At 37.7% G+C, this 21,366-nt stretch overlaps 1 protein-coding gene across 1 annotated transcript in view; it reads left to right on the top strand.

The window, feature by feature from the left end:
* Positions 1-17,030, top strand: part of LOC149801778 (mitochondrial outer membrane protein SLC25A46-like) — a 43,190-nt gene extending 26,160 nt beyond the window's left edge. Inside the window, exons 8-10 of the mRNA XM_089956120.1 lie at positions 10,589-10,804; positions 11,169-11,582; positions 12,545-17,030. Coding sequence (XP_089812246.1) covers positions 10,589-10,804; positions 11,169-11,582 — 630 coding nt within the window. The 3' untranslated portion in view covers positions 12,545-17,030. The remainder of the gene's footprint in view (positions 1-10,588; positions 10,805-11,168; positions 11,583-12,544) is intronic.
* The last annotated feature ends 4,336 nt before the right edge of the window (positions 17,031-21,366 follow it).

Genomic DNA, 21,366 nt, shown 5'->3' with positions numbered 1-21,366 from the left:
ACTTATCAAGAAAACAAAAAGTACTGACATAATACACCGATTTTTTTTTAGCATACACATGATGGTTGTTGAAACCAGTTGGAACGATCTTTCATATGTTGGACATTTTGAAAATAAATGTTATTTAAACTTCATTAGAAAAAGCATGTTATTATAAATTATTATTGACATGATTGTAAAATGAGGATTCAATCAATAAACAACCCAGTTCCCTAATGCCACTCCCCACCCCCATGTTTTCCTCTATGTCAAAGCTATTTTTTTTTCAATTTTTGGAGGTCCCTCTTTAACTTGCATCTCAGTTATAGTGCGGTCTTTGTTTATGGACCCCGTTGTGTTCAAGTTATCGATTGAGAGGTGTATAGCCACTGATTGTACCAATGATTATGAGAAGTTGCACCCAGTTGTTATATTTTTATTGATCACTGGTAATGTCTGGTTTTATATACAGTTCTAAATATACATAGTATTGCCATTGTTATAACATGATTGCTGCTAGTGTGTTGATAATGAAGATGAACTATTATGATTTTTATCTTTATAGATAAAAACAATTCTTATCACACACATTTGGGTCTATTCATTGATACTCTCTGATCATATACAGACAATCCCCACCCACACTCCACCATTAAAATTGGAACATTTCTTGTTTTGAAAATGCCAGAGGGGAGTATAACAGTTCTTGAGAAATCATTGAGTGAAGTGGGATAGAATGCATGGCTGAGAGAATTGTTTAGGTTGCTTGTTTATACTTACAAAAAAATATCAAAATACAATCTCCATTCATTGTATGAAAATGTTTTAGTATTCTTAAAATGTATCAATTTTTGTAATCCATCATATTTGTTACAAAATTGTTGTGATTTATTTACTGGCAACTTGCCAACAATATTACTGCTGATATTCAGGATGAATTACATTGTATTTTTCTTACAAACATTGAATGATCAGAAAATTTAATGGTTTGAAGCTTGGACATTTTTTCATCTAGACTAATATTTAATATTATGATCTCCCTTTGCTTTATTATCATGTTCCTGAATAATTAATTTGTTTTGATGCAGTCTGGGCAGCATCTGTCTACCTGTTTGATACAAATTTTGATTCTGTAAAATGACTCATCTTGTCCACCATTTATAGCTATCAAACTTTTTTGGATGACCTGCACTTGGAAGATGGCTTGCACTTGCTATAAGGGAGAAACCTATTGGTTTGTGGGTCAAAAGGTCAAATGTCACATTATTATGTCTGAAAGAAGAGAAATGTTCTTTTGCATAATACAGGGTTCCCACACTACCGGGAAATCGAGAACAAGTCAGGAGAAATGATAATTTTTTTCTAGACCGTGAAAAGTCCTTAAATTTGGCAAATATTGATGAAGGTCAGGAAAAACCTGTGAATTTTCCGCCACCACTTGATGCCTGAAATAGTAGCATAATTGAGTCATAACTAAACTGATCATGAGTTAAATTTATCGAGTTCTAACAAGAATATTAGGAGGGTGCAGAATGGATCATTTGGTTGCTTGCACTAAACATATATGCTGTGTCAATCTAAACATCCAGTGGATTAGATTCATCTAGTAGATTTTTATTTTCAAAGTCAGCTTGATATCCTTATCTTTCCTTGCATGGAAGGTTAGAAAACCAGTCTAGCATCACAAGAGGCCAACATGGTGGTGGCAAAGCGTAGCCACTTACCGGATAGCCTAGCAAACTTTAAATGTTAGATCGAGTGATACATAATGAAATTGATATGAAAATTACTTGTTTTCTCAAAAATTGTGAGTATTAAAATAGTTAAGTCTTTGATCTGCTGAAAGACAAGATAAAACTACATCGTTGATGAAATGTGACCTGGTATTCGTGATTTGCATTGCTAGTTGCATGAGTACACAAAACTAACAACCCACAATTTCAAATGTTGTAGAGGAAAAAAAAAATTAAATTATGTTTTATAATATGAAAGTAGACACAAAGTTACTTTAGTTGTATACTGGTTGAAATAAATATACAAAAACAAAAGAACACAAAATTCTCCATATATATATATATATATATATATATATATATATTCATTCCAAGAAAAACCTGGAGTTTTGTTGTATCATGTGACTACCACATTGACATGTGCTCTCTGCTTGATAAATCAGACTGGCCAGATTGCTGGTTTTTACAGGAAGTATCTGACTTTCATTTAATATAATTGCATTTCTCTACAACAACATTATAAAGGAGTTTGTTGTTGATATCACGTGACTATTGGACTTCAATGTCATCATTTGAGATTTGTGAAGTCATGTGATTAGTAATGCAAATGGAGAGTACTGGGTCAGGTTTCATCTACGCCCTAGTTTTGTCTTGTCTGTCAGCAGATTAATGACATAACGATTATAATACTTGCCATTTCTGAGAAAAATAAGTCATTTTCCTATCGATTTCATGCAGGTATGAGTCGATATAACATAAGTTTAAATTTTATAGGCCCGCTGGTCAGCGACTACCATGTGTTGATACCGCATGGTGACGGCAAATTCAAAATTTTCGATATGCAGTTGCAATGACCCCACCCCCAACCTAAATGTCCAAACATGAAAATGGGGCAGGAATATTCGGAGGAAACTCTGATTAGAAAATGGACTGCTATTCACTTTAAGCCAAATGTGTAGTCCAATTTGTTGAATCTCAGAGCTGAAATGAGAAATTGTCATCCCTTGTATTATATATTTAAAAACAATATGAGCCCCTGTATCAATACAGGTTTGGGGACTGGGTTAACGAATTACAAGAAGACAAGTTGATTTTACAGAAAATTCAGTCCTTGTTTATACAACAGTATATAATTTTAAAGGTCTTTTGTCAAAATTTAAATCAACCCTTTTGAAAATGTTTTTAACATCAGCGGCAATGGAGGGAAATAATGTTGACAGGGTACAACAGTCCAACTTTGAACAGATGCGTCGTTTGGTCCAGGAAACGACGACGCAGCTATTCACATCAGGCCAGATATTACCCTTATTTCCCTCGCTCACTAACACAGCTTTGTCTGACTCTTTGGGGGAATGTTCCCCTAATTTTAGGTTGCCCAGTGGGCATAAGTCCCCCATGCATGTCCGAGCATGGCCTTCGGGCCTGTAAGTCAGGACGCATGGGGTTTTTACCGGATCCATCGGATCCATTTCTTTATACAACCTCAACGTGACCGGCCGTCCAACCGTCCCAGCATGGGGACCCTATTGGTAAAACGATCCGACCAAACATGACTTACTGGGATTTTAGTGATAAATCCGTCCGTCAAGCTGTACTGCCAGCAACATACCAATACTATGGCGGAGATTTTAGTGAGAAATCTCTCCGTCCAGCCAGGCCATTGGAGCAGCCGGTACCGGTGATAGCAGGACCGTCACCAACATTCAGACCGACCACAAGCCAGACAAACCAGCCAGCAGGGCCGGCCGTCCATATGTTCACGGCTTATCCACAAGGGAGAGTTAGTGACAGTGGTAAGGATGACGGAATCGCGTCATCTATGCCACCTGGTATGCTCTATCCAGAAGTGCAAGCTATTACAGAACATGACTCGGCACACAGTGAGGGTGACGAAACTCCTGCAAATCAGCCGTACACAGATCCAACCATGGAACGGACTGAGTTTGGCTTCAAGGCAGCAGTGGAAGAAATTTATAGGGTGTTGGCAATTTCAGAATGCCCTCCACCTCCTACCGCCACTCAAGACTACAAAGTTAAGGCGTCTGTAGATCTTGACGGGGAGGAAGAGACGCCGTCCTTCCGGCTCCTTCCCCAGTCGGCACAAATTAAGGAGATCAGCGATTGTCTATCAGGACGAATAGGTGATCCGGGGAATGCTAAGGCGTTCTTTTCAGAAAGCCAAATACCAGTGACGTTCTCGGGTCGCTGGTACAAAACTCATTCAGACGCCTTCAGTACGGATCTTCCGGCCCTGGACAAAACTATGGCAGCAGTTCACATGTCCGCTCCACTGTTTTACAAAGTGGACAAAAATGTGTTCCATGCCACGTCAAAGCTAGTCAGGAAGATAGTCGCTACGTCTTCAATATTAGACTTGGCTTCATTAGCCATTTTCTGACTCGCAGAAAAATCCGACAATGACCACGCTTGGGAAGCGATGGCCCAGATTGCTAGAGTTATTAAAAGGGCAGCTCACCATTCCATGGCTAATGAGTTGACTGCTTCTGCCAACTTGGACCTGATACGACGTGACGCATGTCTGCGGTCCACATCGCTCAAGCCCCATCATACTCTGGCATTACGGATGACTCCGTTTGGGTCGCCTTTACTCTTTGGAGGAAAAATTGAAGAAGTTCGGAAGCAGGCGGCTCAGGAACTGCCCCTCCAACTCGCCGCCCAGCCCTCGCAGGCGTTTAGAAAAAATCAGCCCCTGCCACAGCGGAGGGATGATTGGCGGACCAGGGACAAGGGATCCTTACAATCAAATGTGCAGTATAGATCCCAACCCAATGCCAGAAGACAACAGTCTAATCAAGCTAGGAGGCAACCATACAGAGGCGGTAAGAAACAAAGTTTCTCCGTCTTCAAGTCTTCTAACTCTAAAAATTGACATACCCTCTCCACCAGCCGCGGACAGCCTACCTGTGGGCGGCCGCCTCCTGCAATTTCAGGACCACTGGACCACCTTTTTCCTCAGAATGATTGGGTGATCCAGATCATTTCGGAGGGACTTCGGATTTCATTTATCCAACCCCCTCCCCTGTCCTCCTCTACCCTCTTCACGGACATGCCGTCCGATCGGGAGAAGGATACCTTTCTACAACAGGTCGCTCGTAGAAAAACGAGCGGTGGAGATTGTGAAAAACCCGCAATTGCCGGGGTTTTATTCCAGGCTGTTTCTTATCCAGAAGGCAAACAGCAAGTTGAGGCTGATCATCGACCTGAGTTGCCTCAACCAATACATTTTACCACCGAAATTTAAGATGGAAACGGCGAGATCAATCCGTCTTTCCATCCAGCAGGACGAGTATGTTGTCAGTCTAGATATGACCGACGCATATTTTCACGTCCCTATCCACCCCGCGTCACGGAAATTTCTCCGATTCGCTTACCGCGATGCGGTTTATCAGTTCCAGGTCCTACCCTTTGGCCTCAACATCAGCCTTTGGGCTTTTACCAAGGTTATGGATTACGTGGTCACCCTGTTCCGCTCAACTTCATCTACAGGGATGGCAGTGTACTTGGACGACATCCTCCAGAAACATATGGTAAGTTCTATTCTGCTCAAAGGCAGAAACGATCTTTTAGCACTTTTAGATCATCTAGACTTTCTCGTGAACTGGAAAAAGTCCAATCTCCGTCCATCTCAGCATTTTGTCCATCTGGGTATGGAGTTTCTCACCGATCTGAATCTGGTATGACTTCCTCGCGTTCGCGTAATCCGGATCGTCGAACTCTTCGAGTCCGTTTCCAACAGGACGTGGATTTCAGCAAGAGAATTCTTGCAACTCCTCGGATTATTCAATGTGGCGGTGGACTTGATCCCGCTTGGCCGTCTTTTTATGCGTCCCTTACAAATGACGTTAATGGCACAATGGCACCCCTTTTCAAGTCCCCTCAATCAAACAATAATGATCACGCCCGAGATACAATCATTCCTGAGTCAGTGGCACAACCCAGGTTGGCTGTCCACGCAGATTCATCTGGAGATGCCCGAAGCGGAGATAACGGTATGTACTGACGCCAGTACCTACGGTTGGGGTGCCCACCTGTTGCCGGACTTCGCTACAGTCAGCGGCACGTGGGAGCCAGAGGAGAGGTCTCTCCACATCAGCCTTTTAGAAATGAGGGCTGTCATCAATGCCTTTCATTTCTGGAAGGATCAACTCTCAGGAAAAACTGTCCTCATTATGTCTGACAACTCTGCGGTGGTGACCTACCTCCTCAAACAAGGGGGCACCAAATCACCAGACCAGTGCATTCTGATCTGGCAGTTTCTACGTCGGTGCGACAGCGTCCACATCAATGTACAATCAGACACATTCCCGGCAGACTCAATGTCTTGGCCGACACTCTATCCAGGAAAGGTCAAATCATTCACATGGAATGGTCACTCCATCAATCAGTCTTTCTTCGGATTTGCACACTTTGGGGGCGTCCGATGATCGATCTTCTTGCGACAAGGTGGAATCGCAAGTTGCCCACCTTTGTCTCTCCGGTTCCAGACCCAGAGGCTTGGGCTGTGGACGCTCTGTCAATCAGCTGGGAGGGGTTGTGGGCATTCGCCTACCCTCCCACGGTTTTGGTACCAAAAATAATCAAGAGGTTAAGGGGTCAGAACTGTCGGATGATTCTGAATGCCCCTCTCAGATGGAACAAGTCCTGTGTTACCGATCTACTCGATCTAGCAATAGATCTACCCAGGAAGATTCCAACCAGCCCAAATCTTCTCAAACAACCGCGGTCACGGGTGTTCCACCCCTGCCCGGATCGTCTTCTTCTTCACGCTTGGCTCTTGTCCGGGCAGCCTTGTGAGACAAACAATTTAAACCTTTGATTGTGGAGAGAATCTCAAGAGCAAGAAGGCCCTCCACTCTGAAGGCTTACGAGGGAAAGTGGCGTGTTTTCAGGGACTGGTGCCATATCAATAACATCGTCCCTTTGAGTGTCTCAATCCCTCAACTGGCCGACTTTTTTCTCTAGCTTTTCGAGGAGAAACAGTTGGCCCCAATTACTATCAAAGGCTACCGCTCCATGATATCAGACACATTCCACCATCATGGTAGATGTGACATTGGGCATAACAAAGATCTATCAGATCTTTTAGCCAATTTTGATTTCAATCGACCAAAATCCCTCACCCTGTTTCCAAAATGGAATCTGTCCTGGGTTTTAACATGGCTCAATTCAGACAAATTTGAACCTTTAGGCCACACTTCGTTAAAGCTACTATCATACAAAACATGTTTCTTGATAGCCTTAGCTTCAGCGTGCAGGGTGAGCGAGTTACATGCCCTTTCCAGTGACTCGAACTTTATTCAGTTCGGATCAGATGGTTCGGTGGTCCTCCTGACGCAGCCAGGCTTTGTAGCCAAAAATAGGTTACCATCCATTGGCAATCAAAGAATTGTCATTCGCTCGCTGTCATCCATAGATAAATCAAGAGAAGCAGCCATGCAAGATCCTGTTCGTGCACTCAAGCACTATTTAAAACGCACAGAGGCGTGTTGGGACACACGTAAACGCCTCTTTCTTCCGGTCAAAGCTGGTAAACGGGATATCACCCCTCAAGCCCTTGCTTCATGACTAAAGTGGGTTATACGCTCAGCGTACTCTGAGGTCTCACAAGATCAGAGTCGCCTCATGAAGATTACGGCTTATGAGATTAGAGCAATCTCGGCGAGCCTGGCATTCGAACGCAATGTTTCGATCCGAGATATAATAGAAGCTGTTGGCTGGCATGCAGAGTCAACCTTCTCCAGTTTTTATCTCAGAGATTTGGCTTCTCAGAGGCAAACCTTGAATTTGGTAGGTCTGGTGTCGGCAGCCTAGATGACCACCTGACCCATTTAAAACAATCAGCACAGCCTATCAGCTTCGCTGGATTCGCCTTTGAAATTTCGTAGGTAAGAAGATTTCAATGACCCTAGGCTGTGTTGCTGATGAAATTAGGAGAACGGGTTATCATTCAAATGGGGAATCCAGCCATCATTGCCTAGAAGGTACCCAGAGTGGAGGTAGGATGCTCAGCATTCCCTCCTCCTATTACTTATTCTCCTAACGTTAATGTGATCAGGGAGCGTATTTGAAGGAGAAAGCAAATTTTTAGTAAATTATGTTTCTCCGAGAATACTTACCCGATCACATTACTTAAAAACCCTCCCAACCACCCCGCTATGCGAGCATCCTTGTATAATATATATCGCTCAGCTTAAAAAACTAGTGGTATGGGGAGGTAAGGGGCAAGAGTTATTGCTCTTTGGTCTATATAAGATAGACCGAAAAGACGAATTTTCATCTTTTAGTAGGGCTGGATTCGAGAGGTAGCAGGCTTATATTCCTAACGTTAATGTGATCAGGTAAGTATTCTCGGAGAAACATAATTTACTAAAAATTTGCTTTCTTCGCATTTAAGTTCAGTTAAGGTTGTATACCAGGACAAAAGGTTGAGGTCATTGAGACCCACGAGTCGGCACCTCCAGAGTCAACCATACCCAACTAATTTGTTACATAGAGTACTGTTAAACAACAGGGTTGGCATATATTCGGTCATTCACAGTAGTCATGTTTCATAGATGTTCATATGTTTTTTCACATGTTTATTTTGTTGTTCCACCGTCAATATCTTGGAGCATATTTCATGCACACTCATAGAAATTGTTATATGGATGCAACTGAGAAAGATTATCTTATCCATGCCAAGATAATGTCATTGTGCCACAGTGTGCAGACTTGAGTGATATCTTTGAACCCATTTGTCCTACATTCTTGAAACTTGGTAAGTACATGCATCTTAAGGTGAATAACTAAATCATATTAAAGTTAGGTCACTAAATCCTGAGTTTAATGCATGAGTGACATTTGCATTTCATCTTTTCATTTGTTACACCCACACTATTATGGACAATAATTTTGTACACATGAAAATTGGTATATGGGTCTATTGTATGGAGATAACACAACTTTGTATACCAATTTGTATTAATTTACTTTCTTTTCTACAATCTGATTGGATGTAAATGGTCATGTGGTACTGATCATTAAGTTTTTATATGTTGATAAAATCTGCAGACTTTGGTTCCCTGTTTCCAGGTAATATGTGAAGTTTTATTTATATCAGCACCTTACACCAAAAATAATAAAAACAAGCCACCCATCTGTGTGATTTATGATCAAAATTTACAAGCCCCAGATTAAAATTGCCCATCAGAAGTTAAAACAATGTAATTACACAGACCTTCCTGCACTCCAACGCTCACTCCCTTTTCCAAAGATGGCATATGGCAGGCTTTACAAACCAGTCTTCAGAAATTAATGCATTTTGCTTCAAAAGCATGTTCCAGCAGCCATTATTAAAGGTGAAGGTCATATGACAAGCAAGGGATCTCACTAAAATGGACACGAGTTTGCTTTTGAAAAGTCAAAATGTACAGAAAGCAAGAACAATGAATACTACAACAACATATGCCATACACAAGTGTAATGTTAAAAACAGAATAGCCTGGTTTAAACAGCATCAACCATTTGTCATAACAAGCTCTTTATATAACTGACATGACCCACTCTTATTCTCTACCCTATATTACTAGATAAAAATCAACCACTCTTGGCTACCAAAGATGGGGCTATGCATTCTGTCACAGTGAAGAAGCTAATGAAAGAAAACTTCAAGCTACCTAAAAGTGAACACTTTTTTAATGAAATCTGTTGATATGATGATAGAAAGAAAAAAAATTGGAATTATAAGGGTTAAATAATCATGGTTGGGTATTGAATGATGTTTAAATTGTCACCTAATCACTCACAAAGATAACATAAAGTCCTTCGGACATTATTTACTTTGTGAGCAGTTAGGAAAAATTTACACTGATAAATACCCAACCATGATCATTTCATCCTGTATTAAAAACTAGATCATTGTGACCAAAATTGCCACACTTGAATGAATTATTTATTTTCAGTTATTCTTTCATTTTGATGTCATTATTTTGGACCCTATTTCACATTTACCTGTGACAGTTGGTATGTGGAGAGTAATTGAACCATATAAAAAGTAGGTTACTTTGCCAGACTTTCACACTTATATGACTTGGGTATTTTCAGCTATTCATTTGTTACACCTTCAGTACCTTGGACCCTATTTTACCTACGTTCATTCCGGTTTGGGAGTAACTTGGCTTTATCAAAAATATATCAATGTGTCTTAATTTCCCTGCTTGAGTGACATTTCAATTTTAATAATATATTTGTTACATCCTCTATAACTTTATGTCTATTATATCTAATCAAACTTTGATTTCACCCAACACTGATGAAACTTTGTTTCTTGATGCATATAAGGATTAGTAAATTGCACTAATATTTCTTTCTTCCTCTCTTATGGCTTGGCCATTAGCTTTGACTCACAACTAAATTGAAACCAGTTTGAAACCTGTCCAGACTGGCCTAAATCAGCTGTCATGACACATCTCTTTCCAGGTCTTTTACCTCCCATTGCCATGACTTATCTCTTTCCATGGCTTTTACCACCCATTGCCATATCTCTTTCCAAGTCTTTTAACTTCCATTGCCAAGACATATCTCTTTCCAAGTGTTTTAACTCCCATTGCCATGATATATCTTTCCAAGTCTTTTAACTCCCATTGCCATGACGTATCTCTTTCCAAGTCTTTTTACTCCCATTGCCATGACATATCTCTTTCCAAGTCTTTTAACTCCCATTGCCATGACATATCTCTTTCCAAGTCTTTTAACTCCCATTGCCATGACATATCTCTTTCCATGACTTTTAACTCCCATTTTTATTGTCTTGCAGAGTTATAGTGCCAGTGAGAACATATGTATATTTGTTAATTGATTTTATTGTTGTCTTGCAGAGCGATGTTGCCACTGAGAGTACAGGTATATTTGACTGTTGTAAAGAGGCTATTAGTCGGACTGTTGGTTGGGGGGTGCCACAAACTACACGTCTAATGTCAGTCTGGAGACTGATCCTCCCAACTGTTGCATTTAAACTCAGCTGCTACATCCTGACATCTGTTGTTCATTACACTACCATGTCCAGAGTCCACATGGAGCAACAGGAAAACATGGTAATTAACAATGATGTTATTATAAGCTGCATTTATCTCATGCTACTATCACAGAACTTAGACATGAATGAAAGCTTAAAAAAAACTTTAAGATAAAGTTAATGATAATTTAGAATGCCAATATTTCTATGCATCTCATTATCTGAATGCAGTCATGTGTACTCGTAGTCATGATAATAGCCCAGTTATGCAAATGGTCCACTTAGAAGCTAGACTTAGTCTTTTTCTAGAATTTATTAAATTGAATAAAACCATATATTTTAGGATTTGATACTAGTATTAATGGCAGATCTTTTGTATAAATAATACAGAAGTGAGATCTTTTGAAGTCAAAAGTAGTTTAGACATCTACATTTTATTTCAGGATCCATCAACATGTGTGGATGGACATTCACCAGAGAAATCCATGTACGAGCGATACTTTCCAGAACTCCTTGCATCCTTCACAAGTAACCTGATTGCGGACATAATGCTATACCCTTTCGAGACGATCCTTCATAAATTGTATGTTCAAGGAACGCGAACTCTTATTGACAATACTGACACCGGGACTGAAGTTATTCCAGTTATTACAAGTTATGAAGGAGCTATTGACTGTGTTAGGACTGTGATTGTTGAAGAAGGCATATCAGGATTCTACAAAGGATTTGGAGCGCTTGTTTTTCAGTTTGCACTTCATGCATTTGTGCTCAAATGTGCTAAAGTACTGTTTGAATTTATCTCTCGGGAGTACTTCCCAAAGAAGTCTAGAATGTTGCCGTCCAGTCAGAAAAAATAAGTAAGTATAATGTAAAGCATAAAAACAGATATTTGTAATGGCTTCTTAAGTAAGAACTCCTTTTTTAAAACATTGTACATAACTATAAAATTGAAGAATAAAAACAAAATATGTCTTACCAAATGTGGCATTATTCAGTCTGTATCACTTAAGGTGTTGCAGGAATGTGCATACATGCCCAGATAATGAACAGCATCACATTACCATAGGACAGCGATAACAATATGGCTTCTTACAAACACTTCAGCTTACAGGAATAGTTTTTTTTCTTTTCGAAAAGGCCCATCTATTGTTGCAGAGTAATATTTGTGCACAACCTATTGCAGTGTTTTTGCTCTAAGTCTTTTAGAAAATTACAGCCTATCATTTTTTTAAAAAAGTCATCTTTAATGGAATTTAAATGTAAGCTCTGCAGAAGGACCTTGAACCTACTGATGTGTCAGCTTACCTTGAGTGATGGTAAAATGGAATTTGATATTAGGAAGGACGTTGTACCTACTGATGTGTCAGCTTACCTTGAGTTATGGTAAAATGCAATTTGATATACTGATGTGTCAGCTTACCTTGAGTGATGGTAAAATGCAATTTGATATTAGGAAGGACCTTGTACCTACTGATGTGTCAGCTTACCTTGAGTCATGGTAAAATGCAATTTGATATTAGGGAATTTGGATATGCTTAATTTTTACATAAGAGTTCTGGATTCAGTGGAAATTGACAGTAACATCATCAGTGTGATTCCTTCTGTTCACTTTGCATGATCAGTGTGGTTTAAACTTGCAAGTTTTAAAATTGTCACAGTTTAAAGATTATTTGTAACTGCTGTAAACAATTTCAACCATTTTTAGAGTTCTATGCAATGAGAAAATTTCTACTTTTAACAAAAAAATCATCCAATGTCAGTATTTCTTGTTTGTAGAAACATTTTCTGCATACCTGTCCTGTTTTCTTTCTGTTTTCAGATTTGCCCTACTATTTTTGTCTGCAAGAAAGGATGAAGATTCACTTAATACTTAACAACAATGAAAATAAGTTATTTGTAACAATCCATTATTTTGTTTTGTTTCCATTCAAGTATTATATCTGTGTTGCTTCGTTTCTTGTGCAGTATTTACCTGTGTAACAGTTATAATATTTATGGTGTGTACTGTATATTATAGAGACAAAGTCAGAATGTTATCCTCCAACATTTTTCACCATTTTGGTAAATAAACATGGTTTATCATTAACCATATTTTAACAAAATTTAGTCGATAAACATGAAGAAAAATGTTTCTTCTGGCAAATAAACATTTGCAGATGTCTTTTCTTTTTTTTGTTTTGATGATGAGAATTGTTCAAAGTTTTTATTGGTGGGAGTTGCATGCCTTGTCTTTTTATGTGCCATATTTATTCACTTCAAAATCGAGTCCAGCTGCAAACTGCACAGATCTAGATCTGCCATTGCATAATTTGCTAGCAGATCTGGGTTTATGCAGGTTGTTTGGGGTAACCAATAGAACAGACAATATAGACCCTGATCTACTGGCATGCCATGTGATGGCAGACTTCACAGCATTTTTCTATGGCATTATATGCATATATATATATATTTGTAAAATTGTTATGTATGTGCTTGTGTATGATGCACTTAATGGTGAACGACCATAAGCCAAAATCTTCCACTACATAAATGCACAGAATATCAGGGTCTACACAGTTTGCCTTACTCAATAAAATTGAAAGCAAGCAATCTGGAAATTGTATAAATTGAGCATGAATTGAATCTGAGATTTTGTTTTAACCAGTTACAGATGATATTATGCTTAAAAGATCATTTCTGATTGATAGTAAAATCTCAGACTCGTGTGCAAAGTTTTATTATCTTTAGACATGATGTGCATTATTCCTGGGAATCCAGACCATGGTCTTGCAGGGTTTATAGTTGGATTTTCATTATATATCATTAAATCTGGTAGACAGATTTTGTATGATCATCAAACCAGATCTGCTGATATACTGTACACTGTTGGATAATGGATATGTCCATGTTTTATGCATGTGCATTATATTTGCATTATATGTGTAGATTTTGCATGATCACTACACCAGATCTGCTAGTATATTATGTAGTGTCAGATCATGGTCTGTCACGATTTACTGTTCGATGTGCATTATATATGAACAAATACAGTACATTAATTTTGTATAACCTACAACTGAAATATGCAGTATATATTAAAAGATCAGTTTTAGACTCTTCTGCATGTAAGTCGTATGTATTGAAAAATGCGATTTCATAATTTCTAGACAATTTTCTTTAGATGCCACTGGATGTTGGCTTAAATAAAGATCACCTTTTTGAATATTTATGACGTGAAAATTATCTGAAATAAATGATTTTATTTGGAATAAATATTACAAAGATGCAGTTAAATAGGTTCTGTGTTGCACAAATATAAAACTAGGGTGATTAGATTTTGTATTTATCTATTTTCTACTTAGAATTTTGTTATGCTATGTACTGCATGGTATTCTTGGAAAAAAGTTGATAGGAGTTTTCAAATTAAGTGCTCTTTCTGGCAACAACTTTTTTGCTGCATCTGATATTTGCAAGGTAAATGTTATACTTTTTAAAGTACAGCTATTTATAAACTATATCCCTTCAGTTTAGATCTGTAGCATGGTTTATAGGTATGTACATTCCAGTTAGAGCTCTTGCAGAGACAAAGTTAACAAGTGTTTGAAAAGCACTTTATTTGGTCCAAACTCAGAAAAGTTTTGCAGAGCCAACCAAATTTGGTGTGAGGTTTTATGTTGATGAGATCTGGAAAGAATTTGATTTCCAGCTGGTTTTCATCATCTGGAGGAGTTATGGCCCAGATTGTAGTTTCACAAGGATTGTTGGACTTGAACCAAATTTGTCATGCAGGTCAATATTGTTTAGACCTTGAAAGAATTTAATTTCCAGTCTTCCATGACATAATTTACAGAGGTTATGATTGCTGATTTCATTTCTGCAGCATGACTTGCATGCTATGCATTGAATTTCAACCAAATTTGGTGTGGGGCTATATATTGATGAGACTTAAAAGGATTTCAATCTCCAGAGTCCCACTACATCCTTTACATGAGTTATGCCCCCTGAATGGACAGCCTTCTGCTTTTGGTTTCTGCATCATCACTTTATCAATGATTGCTGGATCTCAAACAGACTTCTAACAGTTTTATACCAGTCAGAAAGTGGCATAACTACTTAAACACCCATGCAAACGTGGGAAAGCCAAGTCTCAGTGGGGGCCAAACATTCCCTCCAAACTGTATTTTTATTGGGAGGCCACAGTAAGCTTTGCAAGGGGTGGGGGGACAGAATTTCTTGCTATGCCATTGTGTTGAGACCTTGAATGACTTTAATTTCCAGCATTCCATATTATTTACAAGAGTTATCTTCATTTCATTTTTGCAGCATAGCTTTAGTAAGGAATAATGGATTTCTGCCATATTTGTCATCAGCCTTTATACTGATGAGACCTTGAATAAACTGGATTTGCTGCTGTACATAGTGTAGTAAGTTGGGCCCTTCCAATGCACCCAGTAAGTCTAATTAATATAGTACCCAGTTGCCAAAAAGTCTAATTAATATACCCAATCGCCAATAAGTCTAAGATATTTAGTTGCCAACATGTTTAATTAATATATTCAGTTGCCAGTAAGTCTAAGTAATATATCCAATAACCAGTAAGTCTAATTGATATATTCACTTGCCAATAAGTCTAATTAATAAACCCAATTGCCAGTAAGTCTAAATAAAATATTGTTACCAGTAAGTCTAATTAATAAATTTGATTGCCAATAAATCTAATATACCCAACTGCCAATAAGTCTTATTAATATACCCAGCATATATCAATTTTACTTTCAAATGTCTTACTTAATGAAGTTAATGCATTCTTTTATCAGCAACACACAGTTTTAGCTGCAGTCCTTCAATTACCTCTACTTTTATTACTGCAAAACCCATACTATTTAATACAGGTACCTTCTGGTTTGAAATTATTATTTTTTTATAAAAGTGTTTGTGGGAATTTTCATATCAGTGCACCATTCAAAGAAAAAATATTCAAACTTACATTTTTATAAAAAAGTAATGAAAATATGTCCATGAAATTGGGTAATTGTTATTATTTTTTCATGTTCCTTGAAAATTTAGAATTGGAAAATATTTCCCTTTCATTATGGTGAGGCTAGATTTCTTTATGAAAAATCAATAAGAATCTTTTTTTCATTTTTAGAGCAGCTAACAAGAGATTCATTTAGTTTACTTTTGTGTTGACCTTTTGCTATAGACTGGAATACAATGAAACTTGTATGTAAATTATCTTAAAGGAACCACAAATTCTTGTCCATTTTGGAAAGGTTTCTTTTTTTGAAGAGGTGTAATATTTAAGTAAACTCAAGAAAGGGGATTTACAAGTGTTATTTATTAGTAGGTATCCTTTTTTGAAGGTGTTTGTTATGGCCTGTTTCATTGTATATTGACAGATTGGTACAAATAATTTAACATATTGCTAATCAGAAAGGAAACATTATATAGTTCATATTATTCATATTGGTACACAATACTGAAAAATATTTCTTTTCTGCAGTTAGCAAATGCGCAGTGTTAACTTCAGAAACAAATAGACTGATATAGAATACCCATATTGTTCTTTACTCATGTGCATCTAGATCCAAACTAACATGCTTCTGCACTGTAATGATGTGTTTCAAACCTAGTGAACAAGTGCTGTCTGTCTCTCTCATACACAAACACATGAAAACATGAATAATATGCCTTTGTAATTGTTCCCATTTTGTTTCATGTTTGGCTAATTAAATCCATAGAAGATTGTCAGCATGAGTCCAAGATAAAGAATATAGGCTATAAAGAAAATATGCTTGTTCACTGTGACTTGTATGCAGGTAACTGCTATGCACAGGTGACCAGAGAAGTAGGTCTATAATATTAAACAAGTTGCTGGTGGCATATCAACAAGAATGAAATCTAAAATGAAAATTGTAAAAGCCAGTAACCGTAAGATAGATATATATATATATATATATATATATATATATATATATATATATATATATATATATATATATAGTTTGCTGACATACTGGCTAATTGAAATTTTAATGGTAAGCTCACAAGTACAAATAAAGGAAATTGTTAAGTTACATCAGAAACAATCAAAATCTAGCCATTACATGGATTTTTATATAGAAATTACAGTTTTTTGGCTATTAAAGCAAGAACAATAAATTTTAAAATATTTAATTTTTAAAATTGAATATATTCTCACTTCATCACTATTGTGTCATTTTCTTTTGTAAATATTTTAGTTTATTGTAGAGTTTATACAAAAAATGGGGTTTTGAAAATAAATATGATATAGTGAAAGACATCAGAGAGATATACCATTGGTATGCATTTCTGGTTGCATTTATTTCCAGTCTCTGCCATATGGTATCTGTTATGAGATGGTAGTTGAACAGAACTACTTGTATAGACTTGCTGGCGTGCTTAAGCATTGAAAAATAAAAGGGTCTTAACTGTTTTGATATACACATCTCTATTTATAACAGAGATTAGCACACTAAGCATGTATAAGGCACCAGCCCAACAGGAGCACCATTAAAATATCAAAGTAATCGTCAATGATGATAAAATGGAATGAATTATATATTTATATATATGACCATTTCGATCTGCATGTATGAGTATTTTGATTTAAATGATAGCAACATTGGTATTTTCCCACCTTTTTAGCTTTTAATAGTTTTCTTAGTTTCACATTTTGTAGGAGGCGGGGGGGAGGGCATCATAATATTTTCAGTGCTTAAGCGGCAGTGGACAGCTTCGCATATAGGCCCCTGGCAAATTTCTTAACTTAAGGGTGTGGTGTGATTTTTTGAGCTACTATTGTTAAGTAATTAAAGATATGGACATATTTGTGAATTTGGTCTTTCCTGCCTGTGTTCTTGAAATTGATGTGAGGCATGTACACCTCATATAATTACTGCACAGTAAGGAGCCAATGAAATACCAATAGTCGGCTAGGAAGCAGAGCTAGCTACTTTATAGCAGCAGACACGTTGGTTCGAAGCAAGTAGAATATCTCAAAAACTGATAGGATGACATCTATTTTGAATAGCATCAAACTATTAAGTGCATAATGTTTTTTCAAAATTATCACCCCAGGAAAGGGCTTGTGTTTGCACTGTGAGCACCACGTGTTCTCAAAAATGGCCCTCGGACATGGAAAATGCATGTATAAATTTGGGGGTGGGGTGCATCAACTTTTTATTCTATGAATTTCCATTGACTTGTCAGATGAATTGAATGATATTCTTGTGTGTTGCTTTATTATACCTATCCAAAAAGATGGACCTTTTTGACCTCACTCGTGTATTTTATTTTTTATGAATTTTTATATTAGGCAGGTGTATCCAACATTAAATTTGTGCATAAAAACTGTCCCCTGGAAGGCCATAATCTGGAACTGCATATGGTTCATTCAGATTTGATCCACGATGACAGTGGTTCTTGAAAATGCTCAAATCCGTTGGTAATAGGCATGACGCGTTAATAGCAGGTGGTAGCATACTATTGCACCTTGATAAACCTGATCTGGCATCATGTTACTTGGCAACAGATTTTTAGTCCTAAGAGTGCATAACAACAACCAGTATGTGCTAGACAACTTCCAATCTGTGGAAAATTTTCTATGAATACACTGCATTTGCATAATAAACCAGAAGCGGGTTTTTTTGCTATGTGATGTGATGTCACAGCAGGCTTATCATGATGTAACAATACCCTGTTGTAACCAGCTCAGCCATAGGTGATGGCAACCTGACGTCCCCAAAGATGGGACAGGACACGCTCTTCGCTGTTCGTACTCCTTTAGAATATATTGCTGCCATATCAATGTTTTGAACTCAAGTTCATTGAAACCTTAAATCGTTGTCTATATGAAATAATACACAACTACTTTAGCTTGTTACTAATCCCTATGCATGCACTGAAATCTTATTAAGAATGAGGGTAAAGGTACCACCCAAAATGTCATGACAGATGTGTCTTTCATTAATACAAAACAACAACAATCATAATGTAACAATCCAAACTTATTAAGTTCCTGTAAAGTTTTTTTAATCAATAACTTCAATTTAGACATTATGGAATTGTGAACTTCTACGAGATACTTACCTCTGAAACTGGAGAGTTTGACAACGTGCCTCCAAAACTGAAGATCTGACAGTAGAGTGCCATGAGCATGGACCACATTATGTTTTGCAAAAAGATATGATAACACACATTTGTGAATTTTTTTACTTGGTTCAAATTACAAAACAAAACATTATTAAGTGTACCTGTTGTACTGGTTGCAAAGGGACCGTGTTTGAAAGAGAAACATGGATTCGCTCATTCAGACAGTATGCAAGACCATATTGTGTTACATGGGATGGACAATTTTAATTGTGCATTGGTTAAACAGGTTTATGCATTTTTATCAGAAACAAAAATTTACGCGCAGGCAGTCAAGGGTGAGAATGGAACATAGCAGAAACGTCGAGGTGGCCCAAATTTAAGGGTGTATGACTACGCTGTAAGAATTGACAAAGAATTTTTTTTATAATAATTAGTACAAATGGGGCCCCAGGTGGTCGAGTGGTTTAAAACGTTATCCTTTACCGTTCACTGCCATCTCATCACTGTCCACATGATTTAAGTCTCGGGCTCGGCTATTGTGTGTATGTTAGAAATCTTGCCAGAATCTTCACGTGGGTCGGTGGTTCTTCCCAGGGCTCTCCTGGGTCCTTCCTTGATCAGTTATACTGCCTGCCATATATAGCCTATCTTGTGCTGAAAAATGGCGTTAAAACTATGACAATGAATATAAAGCAGTTATGGGGCCATCCATTTAGTACGTAAGCAAAAATCTGGCAAATCTTGACCCCTCCCCCTCCCTGTACCCCCGAATTCTATAGAACGGCCTATATTTAATCCACGCAGAAACCATAAAGGATTAATATTAACTGTTTAATAAAACAGATAGTCCACCGACATTGAATGTCTGGCTGCATCAAAGAAATAAGCTGCGTAACTTTAAACAGTTTGTATAGTGTACGCTAAAATTCAAACGCCGACTAAACCAGTCGAATAGGTTACGTATTAGACAAATTATTATCGAGGTTTCACCCCCCACCCCGTTTCCTATGCGTTCGTACATTATCAGTAGACACACACACACCCACATACGCAAGCGTATGCATTTGGGTTACCCCCTCCCCCTCTATGCGTACGTACTAAATGGACGGCCCCTTAGTTCACATGTTCAAGGTGAACAAAATCCTAGTTAATTTTCATTAGTAAGAATGCTGTAAAATAAATTTTGTTGCTTATTCCTTGCGTTATTATTGATGTCACGCAAATTATAATTTCAGAATATCAATGATGTCATTAATCGAGGAGTGAAATCAAAACTTACATGCAAACAATCTGAAAGGGGGCGCAGTTTTAGGATTTTTAACATAATTTGAAAATTCTCTATACAGATTCAGTTTGGACAGGCCAAGACTAGTCACAGAGGAGCAGATGATGTCGTGGTGGTGATGTAACACAACAGATAACATCATTTTGTCATGTAGACATTCAAATGTTCTCGTCATACACTTTTGCTCTTTATTCATTTTTATTTATTTTTCTTTCGTTTACATGTTGATGGGGTTTGTATATCATTATCGCGAACAATTTAAATGTACGATGGATAATATACTTTCATTAGAAACGGAAAAGCTCTCAACTAACACTAATTTAAGGTGAGTTTCTTGGACCAATAATATTGTTTGGTAGAAACCCATGACCTATCTCGCGATATAGTTGAGACAGGAGACCAGTCAATACCTGCTGATAAAAGCATGTCACGTCATTCTGTGTATTTATGCGTGGTTCGTAAAACTAATTAGACCAGGATTCTTCAGACGTATTTGCATTCACCTTATTGTTGTTTAATGCAATGAAGAACCGATTTATTATTTAATAAATGGGTTATTGTATGTAATGTATCAAGTCAGCTGTTTGTACTGTTGGATATCGTGGTTTCATTCGAAGTGCATGGGCCCTAGTCCGATAAATCAACCCCACAAATCTGTGTTAATACTGATGGACGATCTTGCGGGTCTGATGTCACCTGTTCATTAAAATGTGCAATTATGCTGTATGCAAATGATTCCGGAACAAACCCGCGTACACTTTAGACACATGCCGATAATTGGTAACAGCCATATCAAGCGCGAAATTCAAAATGGCCACAGAACAGATTGTTGTGCTATTCCAGGAGGATTTACATGTCACCAAACATGATTTGCTCAGGAAATATAATCTACATGTCACCAAAAGAACCCTTCAGCCGACTCTAGCTGCACAGCCACGAGAAATATCAGTAAGTGTATAACATGTACACCGATGTGTGCAAATAAATTTGCATGCAGATAATTGCAGCTTTTAATAAATAGGTGATATCAGCCCTTCGCCCGAAAATTAATATCATCACGGGTGAAGGGCTGATTTATCGGCCTACATTGGCCCACAATATCCAAAATTGCAAAAACACTTTAATCTTTCTTAAAGTCTTCAGCCACCTTTTTATGAACGTTGTGTAAATATGTGTTTGAATATGCTATCGATCATTTTTCGTTCTTATCAGGAGACAATGTTTTGGTAATAATAATAATAATAGCAACAACAGCAACTGTA

The sequence above is a fragment of the Sinohyriopsis cumingii genome, chromosome 4 (genome assembly GCF_028554795.1).
Source record: "Sinohyriopsis cumingii isolate HCF-2022 chromosome 4, ASM2855479v2, whole genome shotgun sequence".
Lineage (NCBI taxonomy): Eukaryota > Metazoa > Mollusca > Bivalvia > Unionida > Unionidae > Sinohyriopsis > Sinohyriopsis cumingii.
Note: the sequence above shows the minus strand (reverse complement) of the source record. Positions and strands in the feature narration are given on the sequence as shown.